Raw genomic sequence first — 21,655 nt, forward strand, 5'->3', positions numbered from 1 at the left:
CCTTATTATTTTTCCTGTCATAGCCTCCGTTTCCGTCGATAGGGATCGACGAGGGAGAGAATAGTCAACAGTACAATACGCCATATAACATGGCTATGCATCTTTGCGAGAGAGAGAGAAGGCTGCTCTCCCTCTCTTCTCTTTCCTTCTCCACGCTCCAAACTCGAAATTCGTATAACTAACTTTGTTTCTCTCCGTCTCTCTCCTCGACCTAACCATCTAATCCAACCAATTCCTTGATCCGACGAAACTGTTTCGATTCGTGCGTATACTCTTTCGCCCACTCCCACTGTTTCGATCTTATGTTTCGCCATTCGATTCGTCATTCCCTTGAATATTATGGTATCTTGATCGAGTTTTGAAGTTGTGGTCTGCGGGAACTTGAATCGAAATAATTGTTGTAGAATATAAGGGGAAATGGCGGGGCAAAATCAAGGGCCTAATATGGATCAGTTCGAGGTTTACTTTAGGAGAGCGGATTTCGACGGCGATGGAAGGATCAGTGGAGCTGAAGCTGTTGCTTTCTTTCAAGGATCCAATCTGCCCAAACAAGTCCTTGCTCAGGTTTCGCCATTTTTCTACCTCCAATTTCGATTTTATAATGCATTTTATGGATAAATTAAGCTATTTTGCATTTAGTTTGAATGATTGACGGATTCAGATTATGTACGAGCTACCTCATGTTCGATTAAATTATTTTTGCTTCCGAATTGGGTCAAAACGCCGCTTTCTGATACTGTGTTGAATATTTCTGGTATCTGATAGTGAGATTTGTTTATTACTTGATTGATGTTCTCTTACGCATCGGAAATGACCTTAACGTTATCTGTCTCTTCTTGCTAACTAGACGTGAAAGCATTGGGATCAATCTTGGAGACTGCAATAAGTTACTGCTAAGTTCTCTGTCTACAATGGCCTGGTTTACTTATGCCAATATATGTGCGATTAGGGGATAAGGATACCATTATTTTTAAAATGAAAACAAAGAAACTAGTAAATTAATATATCCCTTTATTGGTGAATATTGGAATGATTGAAATGAGGTAAGACTTCTAAGCGTATTTTTTTAGAATTTTATTAGTGACTTCTGAGATTGATTCTCATCAAGTGATTACTTTCATGTTTTGGGGTGATTATAATGGTGTTGAGCATTTGACACTTGCTATGGGGCATATAAGCCGATGCGAGGAGATGGGAGACTCAGATCTCAGGCTTTCAAGTTTGAGATCTTCAAAAGGTTCTCTTCATATGGTCTTTGGATTTGCTCACCTAAGTATGCTAAATTTATATTCTGCATTGTTAATGTGCTGGTTCACAACGTGCAAATTGTTATATTTTCGCATCTTTTATATCTTAGTCCTTTTTTTCCTGTCAATATACTTAGTCCATGCTTCTTCATGATTATGGCTTTCATCTTTTAGTCCTTTTGTGCAATGGATTTTAATACCTGATTGAGGATGTTTTCTTTTTTAATCAAACGTTAGGGATTGGTGCTGATTATAATATTCCATGTGATTGCAGATATGGATGCATGCTGATCGTAATAAAACTGGTTTCCTTGGTCGCAACGAATTTTATAACGCTCTCAAACTTGTAACTGTGGCACAAAGTAAGCGAGAATTAACTCCAGATATTGTCAATGCTGCGCTATATGGTCCGGCCGCGGCTAAAATTCCTCCACCACAAATTAATCTTGCTGCCATACCTGCGCCTCAACTGAATTCAATGGGTGCTGCATCAGCTCCGCGGATGGGTGCAGATGCACTAGCATCCTCTCAAAATCTTGGCTTTAGAGCACAAGGAGTGCCAAATCCTAGTATGAACCAGCATTATTTTCCTTCTCAGCAAAATCAGGCCATGAGACCATCTCAAGCTATGCCTGCTGTTACTGCTTCCCATCCATTACAGGGTATTGCTAGTCCACACCTCACAACGGGAGGTAATATGTCAGGTCCCAATGTCCCAAACTCACATATATCAAACGATTGGCTAAGTGGAAGGACTGGTGCAGTTCCTAATGGACCCAGAGGTGTTGGTCCATCAATTCCCTTGCCTGCTTCACAGCCGCAAGCTCCTGTCTCTATGGCATTCCAGCCAGCAGCGAATGCCTCTAAAGACTTAGTTGTTTCAGGAAATGGGTTTGCTTCTGGGCCAAGTCATTCTGTTAGTAGCACACCTGCCTCTTCGGCCATCAATCTTGTTTCTGGTGCGCCTCGACCTTTAAGCAAGCAGAGCTCTCTTGATTCATTGCAAAGTGCATTTTCAATGCAACCTGATGGTGGTCAGATTCAGCCAGGCCAGTTATCATTGAACCCAAGTCAACAGGTTTCAGCTCTAGGTTCTTCCTCACTTGCATCACCTGGAATTTCAGTTGGACATGGAAGTCCTACTCCTGACAATGTGCAGCTTCCTTGGCCTAAGATGAAACCCGCTGATGTTCAGAAATATACAAAAGTGTTTATGAAAGTAGATGTCGACAAAGATGGGAAAATCACTGGTGAGGAGGCACGAAATCTATTTTTGAGCTGGAGATTACCAAGAGGTAAGGGTGAAAGTTTGCGGAAAACTCATTTTGACCAAACTATTTTCTGAAAAATTCAATCTTGGATCAGCATACATCACAAGGTATTATTTTGATTCAAGACAACTTATCTCATGATTTAACCCAAGTGCGTTGCCTCCCAAGGAATACACGCCGTTCTCTGTGTATTTTTAGGGTTTTCAAACACTAAGAAATAGTGTTTCGTTCTATTCAAATACTTGAGGATGTGCTTCGCCGGTATCCAATATTCTTTTTTTTTTTATGAATAAAATTTTTATTGAGACAAGTAACAAGGCAAACTTGAAGTAAACAAAAAATGAACCTATTACATGTCATGAGCTAGAAAAAGAAAACAAGAAAATCATGGACACTAGTTCCATTAAATACAATAGCCAAAGCCCACTGAAATAAGGAATTAAAGAAAAAACATCTAAGTTCATCCAGTGAGCGTTCCTTATCTTCAAAGCATCAACCATTCCTCTCAACCCAAATACACCACAAAAGGATAAAGGGATCATATTCCAAACAGCGGCTATGTGCACATTACTCCTTAAACCTCTCTAGCAAGCAAAAAGGTCCACCACCCTCCTAGGCATCACCCAAGCCATACCACACCTATTGAACACTTCAATCCATAACAACCTGGTCACTTCACATTGTAATAATATACGATCCACTAATTCTCCAAATTTCTTGCATAATAAACACCAATCCAAAACAATTAATCCATGCTTCCTGAGATTATCCAATGTCAAAATCTTCCCCAAAGAAGCAGACCAGCCAAAGAACGCAACCTTTGAAGGCACCTTACCCTTCCAAGGAAAAGAATGAACCCCATTCATACCAAGAATGAACTGAAAACCTCTTGTTACCAGTATGCATCCAGACCATCTTATCCCTCATATCCTTACCGCGCTGAGTAGCATACAATAAACCGGACAATTCAGAAACAGCCCCCATTTCCCAATCGTTCACAGCTCTAGAAAATAGAACAGTCCAATGAGTAGAGCCACTAGAACAATCCAAAAACTCAGCCACATAAGCATCCGGATACTGAGAAATATGAAAAAGATCTGGAAAAACAGCACAAAGAGCCCTACCACCACACATTGACTGCTTGATTAGTAGTCTGGACCTAGGTTGGATAGTATCTACTCACAACATTGACTGCTTGGCTAACATTTGGTCTCATACAAAGCGATGAGACTTCATACAGCCAAAGCATGAGGACAATCTCATTTTCTCTCTTTCTGTGTTTTGTCACATCCATTTAAAAAGATGTATTCCATGCCTTAAGGGTAAAAACCCTTTCTTGGAATCTTGCAAGCAGAGTCTAGCCGATATCATGCAGTGTTAAAAGTCGCAAAAATATTTTCCTTCGGTCTTTATACACTCAATTCCAGGTGTCTATGATGCTTCACCAAGGTCTTTGTAACACCTAGTCCTATATTGGTAAAAAAAATAATTCACACAGTGCGAGTACCTTAGTAGTCATGAGTGCTAAGTCACATGGCTAATTCACCCAGGGCCAATTCAATGCTCTACTATTATTAGGTGGTTCTGATATGATATGTAATAGCCCAAGAGAAACTCAAGCCACACCTTGACTTATACTCCAAATGGACCAGTCAAAATTACAATTGAAGCCCCGGGAAATCATTATAAAGAGCAAGAGCTTCTCCCTTCCGGGTATTACAATCTCTCTTCTTGAATCCCTAAAGTCCTCTTTAGATCATTCAATCTCTCCCCTTAATGTGTCTAATACTTAAACAAGGCCATAAATTGATATCATCAACTTGCATACTTTTGTTTCATTTCAATGAGATATGAAACCTTCTGGCTAATCCACGTGAAAGTCTTCCTGGATGTACTCATTAAAAAATGCATTTTTAACATTCATTTGTCATCTCTCATAACCATAGCATGCAATAATGGATATAAGAATCCTTATTGACTTTAGTATGGCCACTGACAAAAATATTTCTTCATAATCCAGTCTTTTGAGTATAACCTTTTGCCACTAGCCTAGCCTTGTAGGCTATACCTTTTCAGTAGGTCCCAATTTCCTTTTGTAGATCTGTTTGCAACCTATAGGCTTAATACCTTTTGGTTTGTCTACTAAGGTCCATATCTCATTGGAATACATTGAGTCCATATTTGATTACATGCTCTTCTCCAATGATAAACGTTTTTATCACTTATTGCCTCCTTAGAGGTCAAAGGATCATTTTTTGATTGATTTGACTTAATTTGATAGATCTTATTTTACAAATTTGAGTCTCATTGGAGGTTTAATAATCTTTCTACTATGCTGAGGGCTGCATTTTATCACTAATAATCGTTTTTATTATGAGATGGGTTTCATATTGTGCATTATTATGAGACCCTTCTCTCAGAAACGGTTTCTTGGAGGCCGAAGCTCGATGCCTTGTCTTTTGAAGCAATTGACTCTCAGAGTGTGAGTGTTTTGGAGAGACCTTTTGATGAAGAAGAAATCTACAAGGTTATCTCTGGGATGGCTAAGGATAAAGCACTAGGTCCAGATGGGTTTTCTATGGGTTTCTTTCAAACTTGTTGGGACATAGTGAAAGGTGATGTTTTGCAGGTCTTTAGTGAATTTCACTCTTTTCAAAAGTTTGAAAAATCCCTTAATACGACGTTCATTGCTCTCATTCCTAAGAAATATGGGGCTTCGATTTTTGAGGATTTCCGCCCTATAAGCCTGGTTAGTGGTATTTATAAGATTATTTCAAAGGTTCTAGCCAACAGGTTAAGCCCTGTGCTGGAACATATTATCTCCAAGCCTCAGAACGCTTTTATCCGTGGGAGACAAATTCTTGATTCAGTGGTTATTGCAAATGAATGCTTGGACCATAGATTGCGGAAGGGAGGTTCACGTATTCTTTGCAAGCTTGACATGGAAAAGGCGTATGATCATGTGAACTGAGAATTTCTCTTATAGTTGCTTTGCTTGAGAGGTGTGGCTTTGGGGATAGGTGGATTTCCTGGATGCGTCATTGTATTTCAACCGCCAGGTTCTCAGTTCTAGTTAATGGTACACCGGCTGGTTCTTTTGATAGTTCCAGGGGTTTAAGGCAGAGAGATCCTCTTTCTCCTCTTTTGTTTGCCATAGTTATTGAGGCCTTAAGTCGGATGGTGCAGGCTGTTGTTGGTGGAGGTTTCTTATCTGGTTTTCAGGTGGGCAGTGGGTCTGATGGCTTATCACCATTTCACACCTTCTTTTTGCAGATGACACCTTAGTCTTTTGTGAAGCGGATAATAGCCAGATCCAAACCTTACGAGCATTGCTACTCTGCTTTGAAGCAGCGTCAGGGCTTTAAGTGAATCTTGGTAAGTCCGAGATGGTTCCGGTGGGTGCGGTCTCAAATATCCTTAGTTTAGCAAGCTTATTGGATTGTAAGGTTCCTCTTTACCAATGAAATATTTGGGTCTTCCGTTGGGTGCAACTTTCAAGGCTAGAGCTATATGGGATGGGGTGGTGGAAAAAATAGAGAAAAGGTTGGCTGGCTGGAATGGGTGTCTTTATCGAAAGGGGGTTGTCTCACTCTTATCAAGAGTACCCTTACTAACCTCCTCACTTATTTCTTATCTCTGTTTCCTATGCCTGTAGGAGTGGTGAATAGGATCGAGAAACTCTTTAGGGCATTCTTATGGGGGGGTATGGGGGAGGAGAAGAAGTTTCATTTGGTTAGTTGGAAGACATTATGTGCCCCAGTTGTATATGGGGGGTTGGGAGTGTGTAATTTGAAAACTCTCAACAAAGTTTTATTGGGGAAATGGCTATGGAGATATCACTTGGAGGGAGGATCATTGTGGAAGGAGATTATCGACGCTAGATATGGCGCTGCTTGGGGTGGCTAGTGTTCCAATGAAATGAGAGGGGGGTATGGTGTGGGTTTATGGAAGTTTATAAGGAAGGGCTGGCCTTGTTTCAAAAAACAGATTCGTTTTGTAGCCGGTGAGGGCAATCGTATCAGTTTTTGGCGGGACGTGTGGTGTGGTGATCATGCATTGGAAATGGCTTTTCTGGCCCTCTATCATATTGCAGCTAATAAGGAGGCTTCAGTGGCGGATATGTGGTTATTTGTTCATGGTTCTCATCAGTGGAATATTTTCTTTATTAGGGATTTTCATGATTGGGAACTATCTATTGTCTCAAATTTCTTCAGTCTATTATATTCCATGGGGACTCCTCTGGCACAGTGTGATAGTTTGAAGTGGAGGTCTAATAATCACAAAAAATGTACTGTTAAGGCGTATTATAACATTTTGGCTACTCAGGACCATAATCCGTTCCCCTGGAAAAATATTTGGAGGTCTTGTGTGCCCTCTAAAGTAGCCTTTTTTGTATGGAACGCCGCTCTTGAGAAGATCTTGACTACGAATAATCTGCGGAAGAGAGGATGTGTAGTGATGGATTGGTGTTGCATTTGTAAAAAGAATGGAGAATTTGTGGACCATCTCTTACTACATTGTGAAGTAACAAGGGTGTTGTGGGATGAGATCTTCCAAAGGGTTGATGTTGCTTGGGTTATGCTTTTGAGGGTGATGGATTTGTTGGGTTGTTGGAGGAAGATGCAAGGCTATCAGCAAGTGGTAGTAGTGTGGAAGATGATCCCGTTGTGCATCATGTGGTGTATTTGGACGGAAAGGAATGCACGCTGCTTTGAAGATAAGGAACGCTCAATAATTGAGCTGAAGAATTTCTTTCTCGACACCTTAATGCTTTGGTTTTCCGCTATTGTATTAAATGGGGACAATGTCCATGACTTCTTGTCTTTAATTTATCGTACTTAGAATGTTTTTAGGTGTTCTTCTGTATACTTCTTGTGTACATGGCCTATGCCTTTTTCATTCATATCAATAATATTATTTCTTACTTATCAAAAAAAAAATTATCGTTTTTATCACTTATTGCCTGCTATGTTGTAATTGGTTCATATTTTACAGCAGGTATTGGTACTAGCTCATCATTCTTCTCATTACACCCAATCATTGGATTGTCAACTTCTTTTTCAAGAGAAACTTTATTTCTAATTTTCATTTCTACTATAATTTTCTTCAAGAAAAATAGAATTCTTACTCACAAAAACCTTTTGTTTGCTAGGATTATAAAAATAGAATCCAGTTGACATTTTGGGGTAACCAAAAAATAAACATCTATTGCTTCTTGGTCCAACTACGTCCACGCTAAACCTTTTAACATGTGGAGTTTGTGCGTGTGTGTGAAGCAATGACCAAATTTCATATTTTTGCTAAGTCATCTGTTGCGCTTTTAGTATGATGGTATCCCTAGAATGTATTATGGATGATTTTATCTGTTAAGTTCTTTACTGCACCCTGTGTTCTTTTTGTGGAATTGTGCGCGCGCGTGTGAAGGAATGACCAAATTTCATCTTTTTGCTAAGACATCTGTCACAACCTAGGATGATGGTATCCCTAGAATGTATTACGAATGATTTTATTGGATTAAGCTCTTTACTGCACCATGTGTTCTTGTTGTGGAATTGACCTATACTCCTTTGTTTCTTAGGGACTCTTTTTTTTTTCAATAGGATGATGGTATCCCTAGAATGTATTATGAATGGTTTTATTTGATTAGTTGTTTACTGCACCCTGTGTTCTTGTTGTGGAATTGATCTTTACTCCTGTGTTTCTTAGGAACTTTTTTTTTTTCCAGAAGATTCCTGGGGAGTTTGTCGTGTTATGCTAACTTATTTGTTGTCCTTTCTCAGAGGTCTTAAAGCAGGTGTGGGACTTGTCAGACCAGGATAATGATAGTATGCTGTCTTTGAGGGAATTTTGCTTTGCTCTCTATTTGATGGAAAGATTCAGGGAAGGTTGCCCTCTTCCAGCTGCGCTGCCACCTAATGTCATGTTTGATGAGACACTGCTGTCTATGACAGGTCAACCCAAAGTCCCTTATGGAAATGCAGCTTGGGGCCCCAGTCCTGGTATAGGCGAGAACTGCTTTTAATATGCTTTAATTTCCTTCCCTCTTTTCCACTAGATTTTCTCGATGAAGCATTTATTTCTATAATTAGGTTTTGGACAGCAGCAAGGGATGCAAGGTGCCCAGCTGATTGCACCTTCAACTAATTTAAGGCCCCCCGTCCAGTCAAGTGGCCCCCTGGCTGATGGTGAAATACAATCAAATCAACAGAAATCTGGACCGCCTGTATTAGAGGATTCCTTCTTAAACCAAATTAATACGGGATTGAATTCAGCGAACTCAAAGTCTCAAGTGGCAACTACTGCTGGGAAAAAGGCACCTCTTCTGTCTTTTGGTTCTCTTACCATAAGTGTTTGAATTGTGAATAAATGTTTAGTGAAAAAATATACATACCTTATAGGATTATTTTCTTGAAAAAAAAAAGCAATGAAATGGATACCTTTTGTTGACTTAATGGACCAAAAAAATGTTATGGTACGTTTTAAATGTTGTAAAACATGAAATTTTGGATTTTGGTATAACCATTTGTTCCATCAAATTATCTCAACAGGTGTACTCAACTCTTCCATGTTCCCCATTTTGGAAATGAAATTGTTCAAAAAGATTGTTTTAAAATTGTCTGCAAAGTCTATAACTTTCAATCCCCTACTCTTCTGGCTCATAAAGAGCTAATTTGTACTCTACATCTCACTTGACTTTCTTATGTTTGTATCTTAATACAAATTGGGTTATCTTTATCACCATATGTGTGTGTATGCTCCTACTTATTCCTCTTTTTGGTCATATATGTGTGCGCGCTTCTTCTTCTTATTCCTTTTTCCCTCTCTCAGATCTTGTGTCTATCTTATTTTCTTTTAATATTTAATGCTTTTAACTTAGTCTTCCTATATTCATTCGTTTTCATTTAACCATTTCAAGAGTGGCATTTCTTTGGCCGGAAGAGTCTGAAAAACAGTGGTTCAGTTCATTTCACTGTAATAATTTTGGTCTCTAATTATCTGTCTTCTATTCTTTCTTGCAAGATTGTTTATATCAAGATATTACTTAAGTCTGTGACTTCTGTAACTTTTTGAACTCACTAGTTATTTGTTTTCATCTTATTTTTGTGAGCTATGTTATTATCTAAGTATACCATTTGAGCGTTTGAGGGCTTTCGAAATATTTTCTTTATTCATGGTAGGTTGAAGAAACACAAAATGTGATATTGGATTCTAAAGAAAAGCTCGAGTTGTACCGCACCAAAATGCAAGAACTAGTGAGTAGTTTCTGTCTACTATTCATTTGCTTTAAGTTTTTTCGTTAGTACTCAATCCTTGTTTCTCTTTTCTTAATGGTCAGTAACTTGTTCAGTATTTGAAAGGCCTGCTGCCTTACTTTATGTGTGGAGTGGTTAGTGATGCTAGAACGGCTGTGTATATTAATGAAAAAAGTTCATCAAAAAATCAAGTCAACCTAATTGGAGTCCAAGGACTGTACCAACTCGGATCTTTATTTCAAATTCAGTTGGAATAGTAAAAAAGTAATGTACTTACAAAAAGAATGATGAAACCTAAACTTCCTGAAATTCCTGTTGGAGTTGAATCATGAAATGGTTAGTTGTCATGAAGAATTATTGGGAGCCTTAATATGTTTCGTGTAGGTTGATCTTGTATAGATACCACTGCTTGGTATATCCATAAAGGTGCAACCTCAGAAGCTCATTGTGAATATCATGTTTTTTTGTCTTTTTTTATTTTATCTTTTCTCTTAGTTGTCTTGGTTCATTTTATTCTCTGGTTGTCAGGTGCTATATAAAAGCAGATGTGATAATAAGCTAAATGAGATCACAGAAAGGGCATCTGCCGATAAGCGTGAGGTATTCTCTATGATATAAAGAATTGCGCTTCATTCATCTGAAAAGATGTAGATCTTTTATTCTATACATAACAAAAATTTGATTGCAGGCAGAATTGCTGGGTAAGAAATATGAAGAGAAGTACAAGCAGGTGGCAGAAATAGCATCTAAGTTAACCATTGAAGAGGCTAGATTGCGTGATATACAGGTAACAGATATTCTTTGCTTTTATGTTGTGATGGCCTGGACTAGGTTATGTGAGTGTGAGGCTGTGAGCTTATAGCATGCCCAACATATTTTTTTGCCAATTTCTCAAATTAGAGATTTGGTTGATCCAACCAAACCAGTACAATGTAGTTATGAACATATGGGATACTACAGAAATTTCTTTTGCCTCATTGCTCAATTAGAGCAGCAGTTTCTCATACATCAATGGTTGGTGTGGTGTTTTTTTTCACCACAATTGATCCCCCACTTGCAATCATAGATTTTTCGACTTGAAATAGCATGACTTCTCTCTCTCTCTCTCTCCCCCCCTATATATATATATATATATATTATAGGTAGTCAATAAAATAATTTCTTGCTGAAGTGACATCATCAAAATTTTGCTAAAGTGGAAGACTCTTTATCCTATTATCTGTCATTAATTTGTCAATTTGTCTGATTCCTCTTGCCACTAGTGAGTCTCAGCATAGCTTTTTTCTCTCGTTTTTGGAGGGGAGGGGAGGTTTTAAGTAAGAAAATCTATGCAATTACATTTCGAGATGCAGCCCATTGGTGACGTTCATTCCTTGATTGAGAATTTATACCTTTCCGTCTGTTACCTTATTATTAGAATTTGTTTCAAGGTCATTTGTTGTTTGATTTTGGATTTTACTTGATTTTCTTTTAGGAGAGGAAGATGGAGTTGCATCAAGCAATAGTTAACATGGAAAATGGAGGCAGTGCTGATGGTATCCTTCAGGTACATCTACTCCATTACTACTATGAGTCAATGGAGATTCCCTTTGATCTTGTCCAACAACATTGCGTTTGCTGCTTCTATAGGTGCGAGCTGACCGTATTCAGTCAGATCTTGAGGAGCTACTGAAGGCTCTAACTGAACGTTGCAAGAAACATGGATTAGATATTAAGTCAACTGCATTGATTGAGCTTCCAACTGGTATCTTTAATCTCATTTTAATTCTTTGTTTAGACTCATCCCTGTGGCTTCCTATAAAATACAATTAATTTCATGCCTTTTCCAATCTTTTCTACTTGAGTTTTGGACTCTTCCCTGTGTATTGAAATGTGCATTTCCTCTTTATGTACCATAGTGATCCAAGTTCTTGAAATCTGTTATAGCACTCGTGTTCTATTTTAGGTTGATTATTTTCCAAATTAAAGGATTGAATTGGTTGCCAAGAAAAAAAAGAAAAGCATCAAATGGTTTGCAGTCCATTTCATTTCTTGTCTAGCTTAGAAGACATTGAACGAGTCCATGTTCCTTAAAGTGGGTTGGTGACCAGCCACTGTATCCTGGGTGGAGTTTTGGGGTGACAATGTTCCTTCCTCTTGTCCATTAATGCATTAAATGTGTCTTTTTCCTGATGGTTGAGGAAGCCTATAACTTATTCATTACCTGATTTAGGAATCAAATGTGCTGTTGATTGGCCTTCTTAATCATTGAGAATAACAATGATTATGTAGATTTCTCCATGAAGTGTGAGGATTCCATATCTCATGTCGGTACTTGGATCCCAAATGCACACCTGTATTAACAGAAACCTCTCATTGTTTTTCCCATGTGGATTTAATTGGTAAACTCTCTTGGTTATATTCTGGAGATCTACAACTAAATTCTCTTGGTGTTAAGAGGGTTTGGACACGACCACCTGCTATTATGCGGCCCATATGCATGATGGCCTCCAATCGACAAGAAACAGTGGCGAATAGTGTACAGATAATGGTTATTGAATATGATGTGGAAGCAGATGTTGCTGTCCACTTTTCAAAACAGTCTGCATTGTTTTTTTTTTTTTTCGCCCCCCGGGGGGGTGGGGGTGATGTTGTAGGAGTAGCCACAATTTGCTACCATTGACTTGTACTTTAGAGAGCATGCTTATTTTTTCTTAAACTGCAAAACATATATGGTCTTTTTGCATGATGGATTTTGAAGGTTGGGAACCTGGAATTCAAGAGGGAGCAGCTCTTTGGGATGAAGAGTGGGATAAGTTTGAAGATGAAGGTATGCTCTGAAAACTTTCAAAGATCTTACTGTTTCCCTTTGTTTTCCTGTCTCCAGCTAATGCTTTCAGTTTTGCTTATACAGTTTGACAAAAAGAGTCTTTTGACATTTATTTATGCTTATTTACTTATAAAAAAAAAAAAATTATGCTTATTTATTATGCGTGTTAACTTTCAGGTTTTGTCAATGATCTCACTCTTGATGCGAAAAATGTCTCTGTCTCTCCTAAATCAAAATCTGCATCTGTTCACAATGAAAAAGCTTATGGCGATGATAGTTCACCCCGCGATTCATATGCTAATGGAAAGCCAGGGAATTCTTTGAGTACCAGTGAACCCGCCTTTGAGAGTGAATCTACATATTCCCACAGTGAAGATGAATTGGCCAGAAGCCCTCATGACAGCCTTGCTGGAAGGTCTGCATTTGAGAGTCCATCTAAAGAGTTTTCAGATATTCATTATGGAAAAGAGTTCGAAGCAGATACAGAAACACATAGGTATAGGCATTGATTCATGTCTTTGTTTCACCTACTTTTCTGTTTCATCTCTTTCTTGCTGTTGTGCTAACTGTGTTATATATCTTGGTAATGCTGAAATCGTCTATTCATGGTTGCAGAAGTTTTGACGAATCAACCTTGGGTGCCTTTGACAATAATGATGACATGGACTCAGTGTGGGGATTTAACAGTACCAATACCAAGGTGAGTGAAAACCTCCTTGAGCACAAGGATATATGTTGGGACTTTTTCCTAATAGGTGTATAATAAACTCAAAAGTGGAAAAGATTTGTGTTTATAAGCTCCCTAGGATTTTGTTAATTTATCAAAATTTACATTGAATTTATGTAATAACATAAAAATTGCACAGTAAGACATGCAATGCCCAATGGAAAATTGTTTCTGCCTTATCATATGGAAGGAACTTGGACAGCTTCAACGACAGAGGCTCAGCCACAATGTGATTTCCACAACTTCTAATATTCAGATCTTAGATGGATCTCATATATTGATCTATACTCATAGGCTGTTTAAAATCAAGGTTCCACTGAGGGAAAGGGTTTGAGCTTGAAGAAAACTAACCATTTGATACATATATTTTGACTGCGAAATTAATTGATAGAATCTGTAGAATAGGTTAACGGGAATTATCTATTCCATTTGGAGCGAGAAAAACGCTTCTCTTATCCTTAGCCCATAAGAAACTAGGAACACATTTGATGCTTCTATCATGGAGGACTGACTGCTTAATTCATATACTTGCTCTTTCAAACCACTTTGTTGCACATGGTATCTTTTTAATGCACTATGTTTAATTTTCCTTCCATGATGTCATCCTGCAGTACCCGGATACTGAGAAGCACAAAGATATCTTTGGATCTAGTGACTTTGGTATTAACCCAGTAAGAACAGGATCCTCACATGCAGAAAGCATCTTTCAGACTAAGAGTACATTTGCTTTTGATGATTCTGTTCCTGGCACTCCCATGTCCAAGTTTGGTAACTCTCCAAGGTACAGTGAGGCGGGGGATCACTTCTTTGACAACTCCTCGAGGTTCGATTCCTTTAGCATGCATGATAGCGGATTTTCCCCACGGGAGAAGTTTACTAGGTTTGATTCCATGAGCAGCAGCACAGATTTCGGCTACAATCGTGAGAGGCTTACAAGGTTTGATTCTATGAGCAGCACGAAGGACTTCGGCCACAGTGGTGCATTTGCTTTCGATGACACAGACCCTTTCGGCTCCTCTGGCCCATTTAAGGTCTCATCAGAGAGTCAAACCCAGAAGAGGAGTTCGGATAACTGGAGTGCTTTCTAGCTCTGCCAATTTACCTTGTTTTCTACTGCCTCCCTTTTTCCCCCATTTTGTTTCCGGGGTTGTTGATGGTAGCCATTTTTTGTTGTAATGTATATAGCTTGGAACTAAATCTCGACGGTTGTATTGTTGTTTTTTATTTTTTATTTTGTCCGTATTTTGCTGTACGGTATATGGCCTTGTTGTTCTGTTTTTTTCGGTGATGAAAGAACACAGAAATTAAAAAGCTTGTTCTTTAAGTAACAAACTCTAGATCGTTGAAGTCGTTATAACTGGCAGTTTCATGCTGTTCCAGAAGTGGCTTTAGTTCAACAAATTTGGCACATAACTCACAATTGTTTGAGACCTTAGATTTTTAATTTTTAATTTTCGACAATTCCCATCACTGAATGCGAGCCTTTTCTTGCTTATCTTATGAGGAAGATCCCGTAAGCATGATCAAATGAAAACCTTTAGGTAATACAGAACCTATTGGTACTAGATTTTTTATTTCCCATTTCTGAATTCCAAAGCTGGATGCAAAGATTAAAAGTAAGCATAATCATCATGGTATCATTGTTACATTAGACCCACTCTGACGCTGCTGCTATTTTGTTAAAGTATATTGCCTGGTTGAGTTGTGACTTGTGAGAGAAACCATGCCGGGGTGATGCATCTAAGCAATAGGGTTTTATAGACCTCCTCTTGTCAATCCCTCGGTAACTTCCAGTTCTTTACGGACTTGGTCAGAAGTAGAAAGCATTGTCAAACGCACATTTGCTATTTCTACAAGTGTCTCCAGAGCTGCATGAAAATTATTTTTGGCATGAGTCATCTCGTAGCACCTAAAAAAATGGAATTGAAACCCAAATTGTATACAACTACAATGTGGGACAGTAGGTTGTTGTGCACAAAAAGATAAATAGAGAGAGAGAGAGAGAGAGAGTTTTGTTCGTCTTAATGAGCAACCGTGATGAGTTATGCACCTGTCTCAAATGAAAGTTGAGCAGCTCGAAGCTTTGGGGAAACCAAAGTCCCAAACATTGATAGTGATTTAGTTCGCTCCTTTTGAACCTAGGATGGAAGGGATAAGATGTAGACAATTACTCCATTTACACTTCTTTTTACTCAAATCTCACAAAATGCAATTTGAAAAGTTTCTCATGGATTCTACCAAGTTCATTTGTTACAATTGAGTCACCAAGTGAACTTAATACAATGAGTTCACACTTCATCACAAGGGTTCTGGTGTATGAGAAAGGTTCTAAAAATGAAAAATGCTAAATTTCAAATCTTCCTGTCATAACAAATAACAAAACATTAATGATTGTGAGACACTTACTTGATCATCGACTATAAGAGGAACTCCCTTTGTTTCTGGAATTTTCTCTGGAGTTCCTTCATGCAAATAAAAATGTAGAAGTTAAAATATCACACATTCCATTCAGAAGATGTTATGACAGAAGTAGCCAAGTAACTTTTTAGGTATCCGGTATTACATAGAAATCGGCTGGTCAAAGGTTCAGCTTACACAATTTTATGGTCAACGATTATCATAATTTCATTGTACGGGACAAAAAAACTATACCAGCAAACTGGGATCGGTGTCTAAGCTGTGGACCATCAGAGTTTGTCTGCAATTTGTTCTCCCTGAGGTTTTCGTCTCCATATCCATTTTTAGAGGATGCCCATTTGCACAATGTAAAATGTGGTTGGTTCAAAATTTCATCTACGACAGATCATATATCACAAAAGTTAGTTTGACACAAGTTCAAAGTAAAGGAAAAAAGTTGGATCACTAATACAGTATGTGTGAGTATGTGCGGTTGTAAACCTAGGATTGTCTATTGGTATGCTTCATCTTAAACCCAACGCATTTTGTATCACCTATAGTGACAACAAATGGCAAATATATGCCACCACTCATTAGTTGCATGCAAGTAAATTCTCTTAGCTTTTTTTTTTTTTTTTTTTTTTTTGGATTAGTATATTCTCCTTAACTATTCTGAGAGAACTATCTAATTGGAGATGTACGCTAGTGTACGTGAATACTGATATGAATTTCTCTCTCCGTACACATGCATATTTTCTTTTTCTCGTTGCTACCTGAAAGTTCTTCCTCGTTAATGCTTGATGCGTTAATTGTTTCTTAAGTTATATGGTGATCAAGATGGGTTATCCCATAGAAGCAGTGATTGAATCTAAGTGTTTTATTCTGTCAAAGGAAGGCGGTGGAGTATTGCGAATCACTGAGAGAAGTTGGAAGTTGGAGCATACAGTGTCATTGGGTTCAGCTTCTACTCAGTGGCTTGTGAAGGTGTTAGAGGAATGCTTAAGAGGGGGGAAGAAGGAAGTCTATTCGGCAACTAGAGAAGGTTACTACAGTCTTACAGCACAACGTTGCGCAAATCGTAGAGGGAGATACCTTGAAGTTTCTGAGTATAACCAGGGGGAAGGAGGAAGGTTCTGTGCATTCCAGAAGGAGATAATGGTTGGGGTTGGAGGAAATTGAGGGAGGTGCTGTTAGAAAGGGGAAAAGAGGTTAAAAACGCGAGGGTTTGGACTGGTGGGGGTCAGTTGAATCACGGGAAGGGGACGGTGAGACACCAGTCACGGTCGTATAAGGAGGTTCTTATGTCGCCGGTGCCACATGCAATGAGAACATGGGATGGAGATGCGACAGGTTCTGACAGGGGACAAGGGAGGTGGCGTCGAGAGTATGCTGCGTCGAACCATCCCCATGGCAAGAAATCCGTGACATGTCAGGAGGCGTGGGAGGTACGAAGATTACTAATGGAGATGCAAGGACAGCTACGGTTTCTGAAGAGAAGCATGGGTGAGATCGTGGAATTTGTGGGGCTGTTTAAGGAAAGTGGTGATACGGGCGTATTAAAAAGGAAAAAAGGTGGGGTTGATGAAGTGGGTGGGTCACAGAGGTATACAATGGCTGGGCTTAGTAAGAAAGGGGCCCAACAGAACAGAAAGGAAAAGGGACGGACCGTTTGGCGTAAGTTGAGTGGGCCTGCTCGACCCAAGGCTCAGAGGGACTCAAAAGGGGCTGGGCGTCTCAACCTAGGGCTCAATCTGGTGGACAGGGGTCTGTTTCTCAGGCCAGTGGAATTCCAGCCCAGCGGGGCAGCTCATTCAATCTGGAAGGGCCTGGGCCGCCTCAACCCAGGGCCCAATCTTGTGGGCAGGGGTCTGGTTCTAAGGCCACGGGAGATCCATCCCAGTGGCAAGAAACTCGGCCCAGTGGCGTGAGCCCCAGCCCGGGGTCTACCGACGCACTGCCTAGCCTTGTATTCGTACCGGAGAGCCTACCGACGGCGGAGGTAGCACAGACACTGCCGACGGTGGTAGAGGAGGTCGCCGACAAGGCATCGCCGGCGTGCTGTGTGCAAAGGGCGTTGGTGGAGTTCAAATCACATGAAACTTCGCTGAGGGAGGCCCAGATTTCGCCGATAACTTTGGGTGGCCTGGGCTTAGATCCGACGGCAACGTCTGTCCACCCCTTTGAGGGTTTTGAGTTGGATGAAGGAGATGAGGAGTCTGATGACCTCATGCACTATGTGGAGGATGAATTATTTCTCCCTAAGGCATGCGAACAGATGGGTTTGGAGGAGTTCTCTGTGGGGGAAGATTTTCAGAACTTTCAGAGTAACAAGATGGGAAATCCTATCCCATTGAACTACTGTTTTCCAGATCAAGCTTCAGATTGGGTCATACATAAGGTGAAAGAGATCCAACATTTTGTGGGGATTAATTGTGAGGGGTATGAAGAGCAGTTCATTGCTTTGTTAACTGCTATGGAAGCTGGGTATCAACAAAAAAGGAAGGGGGACTCGAAGAAGAATCGGGAGCTTAAAAGGTTGATGTGGTCGATGAATTCAGAGGGTAGCTCCAGTAGGAGCAGGGTAAAAGGGAAGGGGCCGGCGATTCATAAATGAAGCCAAAGATTGTGTCTTGGAATGTCTGTGGTCTTAACGAGGTGGAGAAACGTCTTCGGATTCGGCATTTGCTTCGTGAGTGGAAAGCGGACATCGTTTGTTTACAAGAGACGAAGCTAAAATTAATTGATAGGAAGATGGTGAGGAGTATTTGGAGCAGTAATTATGTAGATTGGGTATACCTGGCTGCGTCAGGGGTATCGGGAGGAATTGTAGTGATGTGGGATAAACGGGTGGTGGAAAAAGTAGAGGACTACATAGGGAGATATGGTAGCATGTTCTTTTAGATGTGTGTTAGATGATTTCCTGTGCGCATTTGCAGGTGTTTATGGGCCCAACTCAGACGTTGATAGAAGATTATTGTAGGATGAGCTAGTAGGAGTTCACTGTTGGTGGGAGCTTCCTTGGTATATTGGGGGTGACTTCAATGTTGCTCGGCTCCAAAGTGAAAGTTTTGGAAATAGAAGAGTGAGGCCTGCAAGCTTGGAGTTCTCAGAGTGTATCTTTAACTTGAACTTGATAGACCTACCACTAGTAGGGGGCCCTGCCACATGGTCCAATAATCATACATGGACTCGTTTGGATCGTTTACTAATCTCGCCAGAGTGGGAAAGCCATTTTCCAGGCATATGGCAAAAGCGGTTGGTTCGTTTAGCTTCGGACTATTGGCCTATCTTACTTGATTGTGGAGGCATTCAGAGTGGTAGACAGTGTTTTAAGTTCGAGAATATGTGGTTGAAATCAGAAGGCTTTGTGGAGAGGGTCAAACAATGGTGGATTTCGTATTGTTTTGAAGGTACACCTAGCTTTATTTTTGCAAATAAGCTAAAAGCGTTAAAAAGAGACCTAAAGGAATGAAATATAAAGTCTTTTGGCAATGTTGAGGAAAACAAAAATTCCAAGTGGATGGAAATACAGGTGTTAGAAAGACTACAGGAGGGGAGACCACTTACTGAGGAAGAGCAAGCACAGAAAACATTGTTGCTCGCAGATCTTGAGAGGATAATTTTGCAAGAGGAAATGTCTTGGCGTCAGAAGTCAAGAGCATTATGGTTAAAGGAAGGAGACCAGAGCACGAGGTTTTTCCATAGTATTGCAAACTCTCATAGAAGAAACAATAACATTGAGGTGTTGAAAATTGAGGGGGAGGAGTGTAGAGAAAAAGAGGCTCTCAAAGATCATGTGGTTGATTTCTTTGAGAAGATCCTTACAGAGTAAGTGGAGTGGAGGCCTACTCTTGATGGGCTGGTGTTTAACATTATTGAACCGGGGGATGTTGCCAGGATGGAGAGGGTTTTCGAGGAGGAAGAGGTGTTTGAGGTAGTAAGGAAAATGGTAAAAGACAAGGCTCCCGGACCTGATGGGTTATCTATGGGCTTCTTTCAAGAATGCTGGGAGGTGATTAGAGAAGATCTTTTGCAGGTGTTTCAGAAGTTGTTCTCATTTGGAAAATTTGAGAAAATTCCTAACTCCACTTTCCTTGCCTTAATACCTAAAAAGGCCGGGGCTATTGAGATCACAGATTTCCGTCCTATTAGCTTAGTGAATGGAGTATACAAGATTATCTCAAAAGTACTTGCTAATCGCCTAAGGGAGGTGCTAGGTAAGATTGTGTCTAAGCCTCAGAATGCTTTTGTTAAGGGTAGACAGATCCTTGATGCGGTTCTGATTGCCAATGAATGCTTGGACAGTCGTCTGAAGGCTGTTAACCTAGGAATTATGTGTAAGCTGGATATGGAAAATGCGTTTGACCATGTTAATTGGGACTTCCTTATATATCTACTGGGTAGGTGTGGTTTTGGTGAAAGGTGGAGGTCTTGGATTAGCTAGTGTATATCTATGGTATGTTTCTCTATGTTGATTAATGGCAACCCAGAGGGTTTCTTTCAGAGTTCTCGTGGCTTGAGACAAGGGGATCCGTTATCTCCTCTACTTTTTGTGATCGTTATGGAGGTACAAAGTAGGATGATCTTCACTTTGGTGGATAATGGGTTTATTAGCGGTTTCCAAGTTGGATCTCCGAGCAGGGGTATTATTACTATCTCTCATTTGCTGTTCGCAGATGATACGCTTATTATGTGTAAAGCTGATCGAGACCAGATGCGGGTTGTGAAGGCATGCTTGCTTTGTTTTGAAGCAGTGTCTGGTCTAAAAGTGAATTATGATAAATTCAAGTTGGTGCCGATTGGAGAGGTTCAGAACATTAGGGAGTTGGCTGACACGTTGGGATGCAAGATAGCGTCTTTTCCTATGACTTACTTGGGACTACCATTGGGTATAGTTACGAGGGCACGCTCGATCTGGGATATAGTGATTGAAAAAATGGAAAGGAGACTGGCAGTGTGGAAGAGAATGTACTTATCGAAAGGGGGTCGGATTACTTTGATTAAAAGTACACTTTCTAATCTACCCACTTATTTCTTATCCTTATTCCCTATACCAGCAGGTGTGGCGGGTCGTCTAGAGAAGCTACAAAGAGATTTTCTATGGGGTGGATTTGGAGAAGAGTTTAAATTTCATCTTGTCAAGTGGGAGAGGGTGTGCCGCCCTATCTCTTGTGGTGGTTTGGGCATTAGAAATTTAAGGTTGTTTAATCGGGCATTACTTGGTAAATGGCTATGGAGATATAGCAAGGAACTAGAAGCCCTTTGGAAAACTGTGATAAAAAATAAATATGGAGGTTTAGGGGAGGGTTGGTGTACTAGAGAAGTTAGAGGGGCTCATGGTGTGGGGTTATGGAAGCATATTAGAAAAGGGAGGAGGTTTTCAGTGACACACCAGGCTTCAGTTGGGTACAGGTGCCAGAATCAGATTTTTGAAGGATGTTTAGTGTGGCGACAGTGCCCTCCAAGATGTGTTTCCTATTCTTTTCCTGTTAGCAAGTATCAAAGATGCCACAGTGGCGGAGGCTACGAAAATCTCTGGAGGAGGTCTTCACCGGAATATTAATTTCAATCGGGCGGCACAAGATTGAGAGATGGAGATTTTTGCAGACTTTTATAGGCTCCTGTATTCGTGTCGTCCAAACATCCAGCATGAAGATGGTTTGCGGTGGATTCCTGCAGGCAGAGGGGTTTTCACTGTTCGTTCCTTTTATAAGGTCCTTACACAAGTGCCGGAGATTCAATTTCCATGGAAAAGAAAAGGCTCTGGCGACACAAGGCTCCTCCCAAAGCTTCTTTTTTCGTGTGGATAGCGTCATTAAGCAAGATCCTTACTACAGATAATCTGAGAAAGAGGAGGATAATCATTGCAGATTGGTGTTGTATGTGTAAAGGAGGGGGTGAGTCGGTGAACCATCTACTTTTACATTGTGAGGTAGCCAAGACTCTCTAGA

General features: G+C 40.1%; 2 protein-coding genes and 1 long non-coding RNA gene across 5 annotated transcripts in view; 2 read left to right on the top strand and 1 right to left on the bottom strand.

Moving 5' to 3' along the window:
* On the top strand, positions 1-14,661 carry LOC121262819 (epidermal growth factor receptor substrate 15-like 1). 2 transcript variants are annotated; one of them, XM_041165439.1, is made up of 13 exons: positions 1-564; positions 1,522-2,542; positions 8,299-8,523; positions 8,608-8,831; positions 9,697-9,771; positions 10,300-10,371; positions 10,460-10,558; positions 11,246-11,317; positions 11,401-11,515; positions 12,512-12,580; positions 12,758-13,076; positions 13,196-13,280; positions 13,919-14,661. In XM_041165439.1, exons 1-13 carry the CDS (start codon positions 418-420, stop codon positions 14,393-14,395), a joined length of 3,000 nt encoding a protein of 999 aa, XP_041021373.1. In that variant the 5' UTR covers positions 1-417; the 3' UTR covers positions 14,396-14,661. The 2 variants fall into 2 exon arrangements, with proteins under 2 accessions (XP_041021373.1, XP_041021374.1); XM_041165440.1 differs by having other exon boundaries at positions 2-564; positions 8,299-8,517.
* LOC121263118 overlaps positions 14,437-21,655 on the bottom strand; it is an 8,627-nt gene continuing 1,408 nt past the window's right edge. The window contains exons 3-6 of one of the 2 annotated variants that reach the window (XM_041165913.1): positions 15,960-16,100; positions 15,714-15,760; positions 15,358-15,445; positions 14,437-15,175 (exon numbers count right to left, since the gene is read on the bottom strand). In XM_041165913.1, coding sequence (XP_041021847.1) covers positions 15,063-15,175; positions 15,358-15,445; positions 15,714-15,760; positions 15,960-16,100 — 389 coding nt within the window. In that variant the 3' untranslated portion in view covers positions 14,437-15,062. Of the gene's footprint in view, positions 15,176-15,357; positions 15,446-15,713; positions 15,770-15,959; positions 16,101-21,655 lie in introns of both variants that reach the window. The other variant, XM_041165912.1, reaches the window with a different exon arrangement.
* The window catches only part of LOC121263250, a 14,050-nt gene continuing 8,840 nt past the window's right edge, over positions 16,446-21,655 (top strand). The window contains exon 1 of the long non-coding RNA XR_005940224.1: positions 16,446-16,578. This is a non-coding gene — a long non-coding RNA (uncharacterized LOC121263250). The remainder of the gene's footprint in view (positions 16,579-21,655) is intronic.

The sequence above is a fragment of the Juglans microcarpa x Juglans regia genome, chromosome 4S (genome assembly GCF_004785595.1).
Source record: "Juglans microcarpa x Juglans regia isolate MS1-56 chromosome 4S, Jm3101_v1.0, whole genome shotgun sequence".
Taxonomy (NCBI): Eukaryota; Viridiplantae; Streptophyta; class Magnoliopsida; order Fagales; family Juglandaceae; genus Juglans; species Juglans microcarpa x Juglans regia.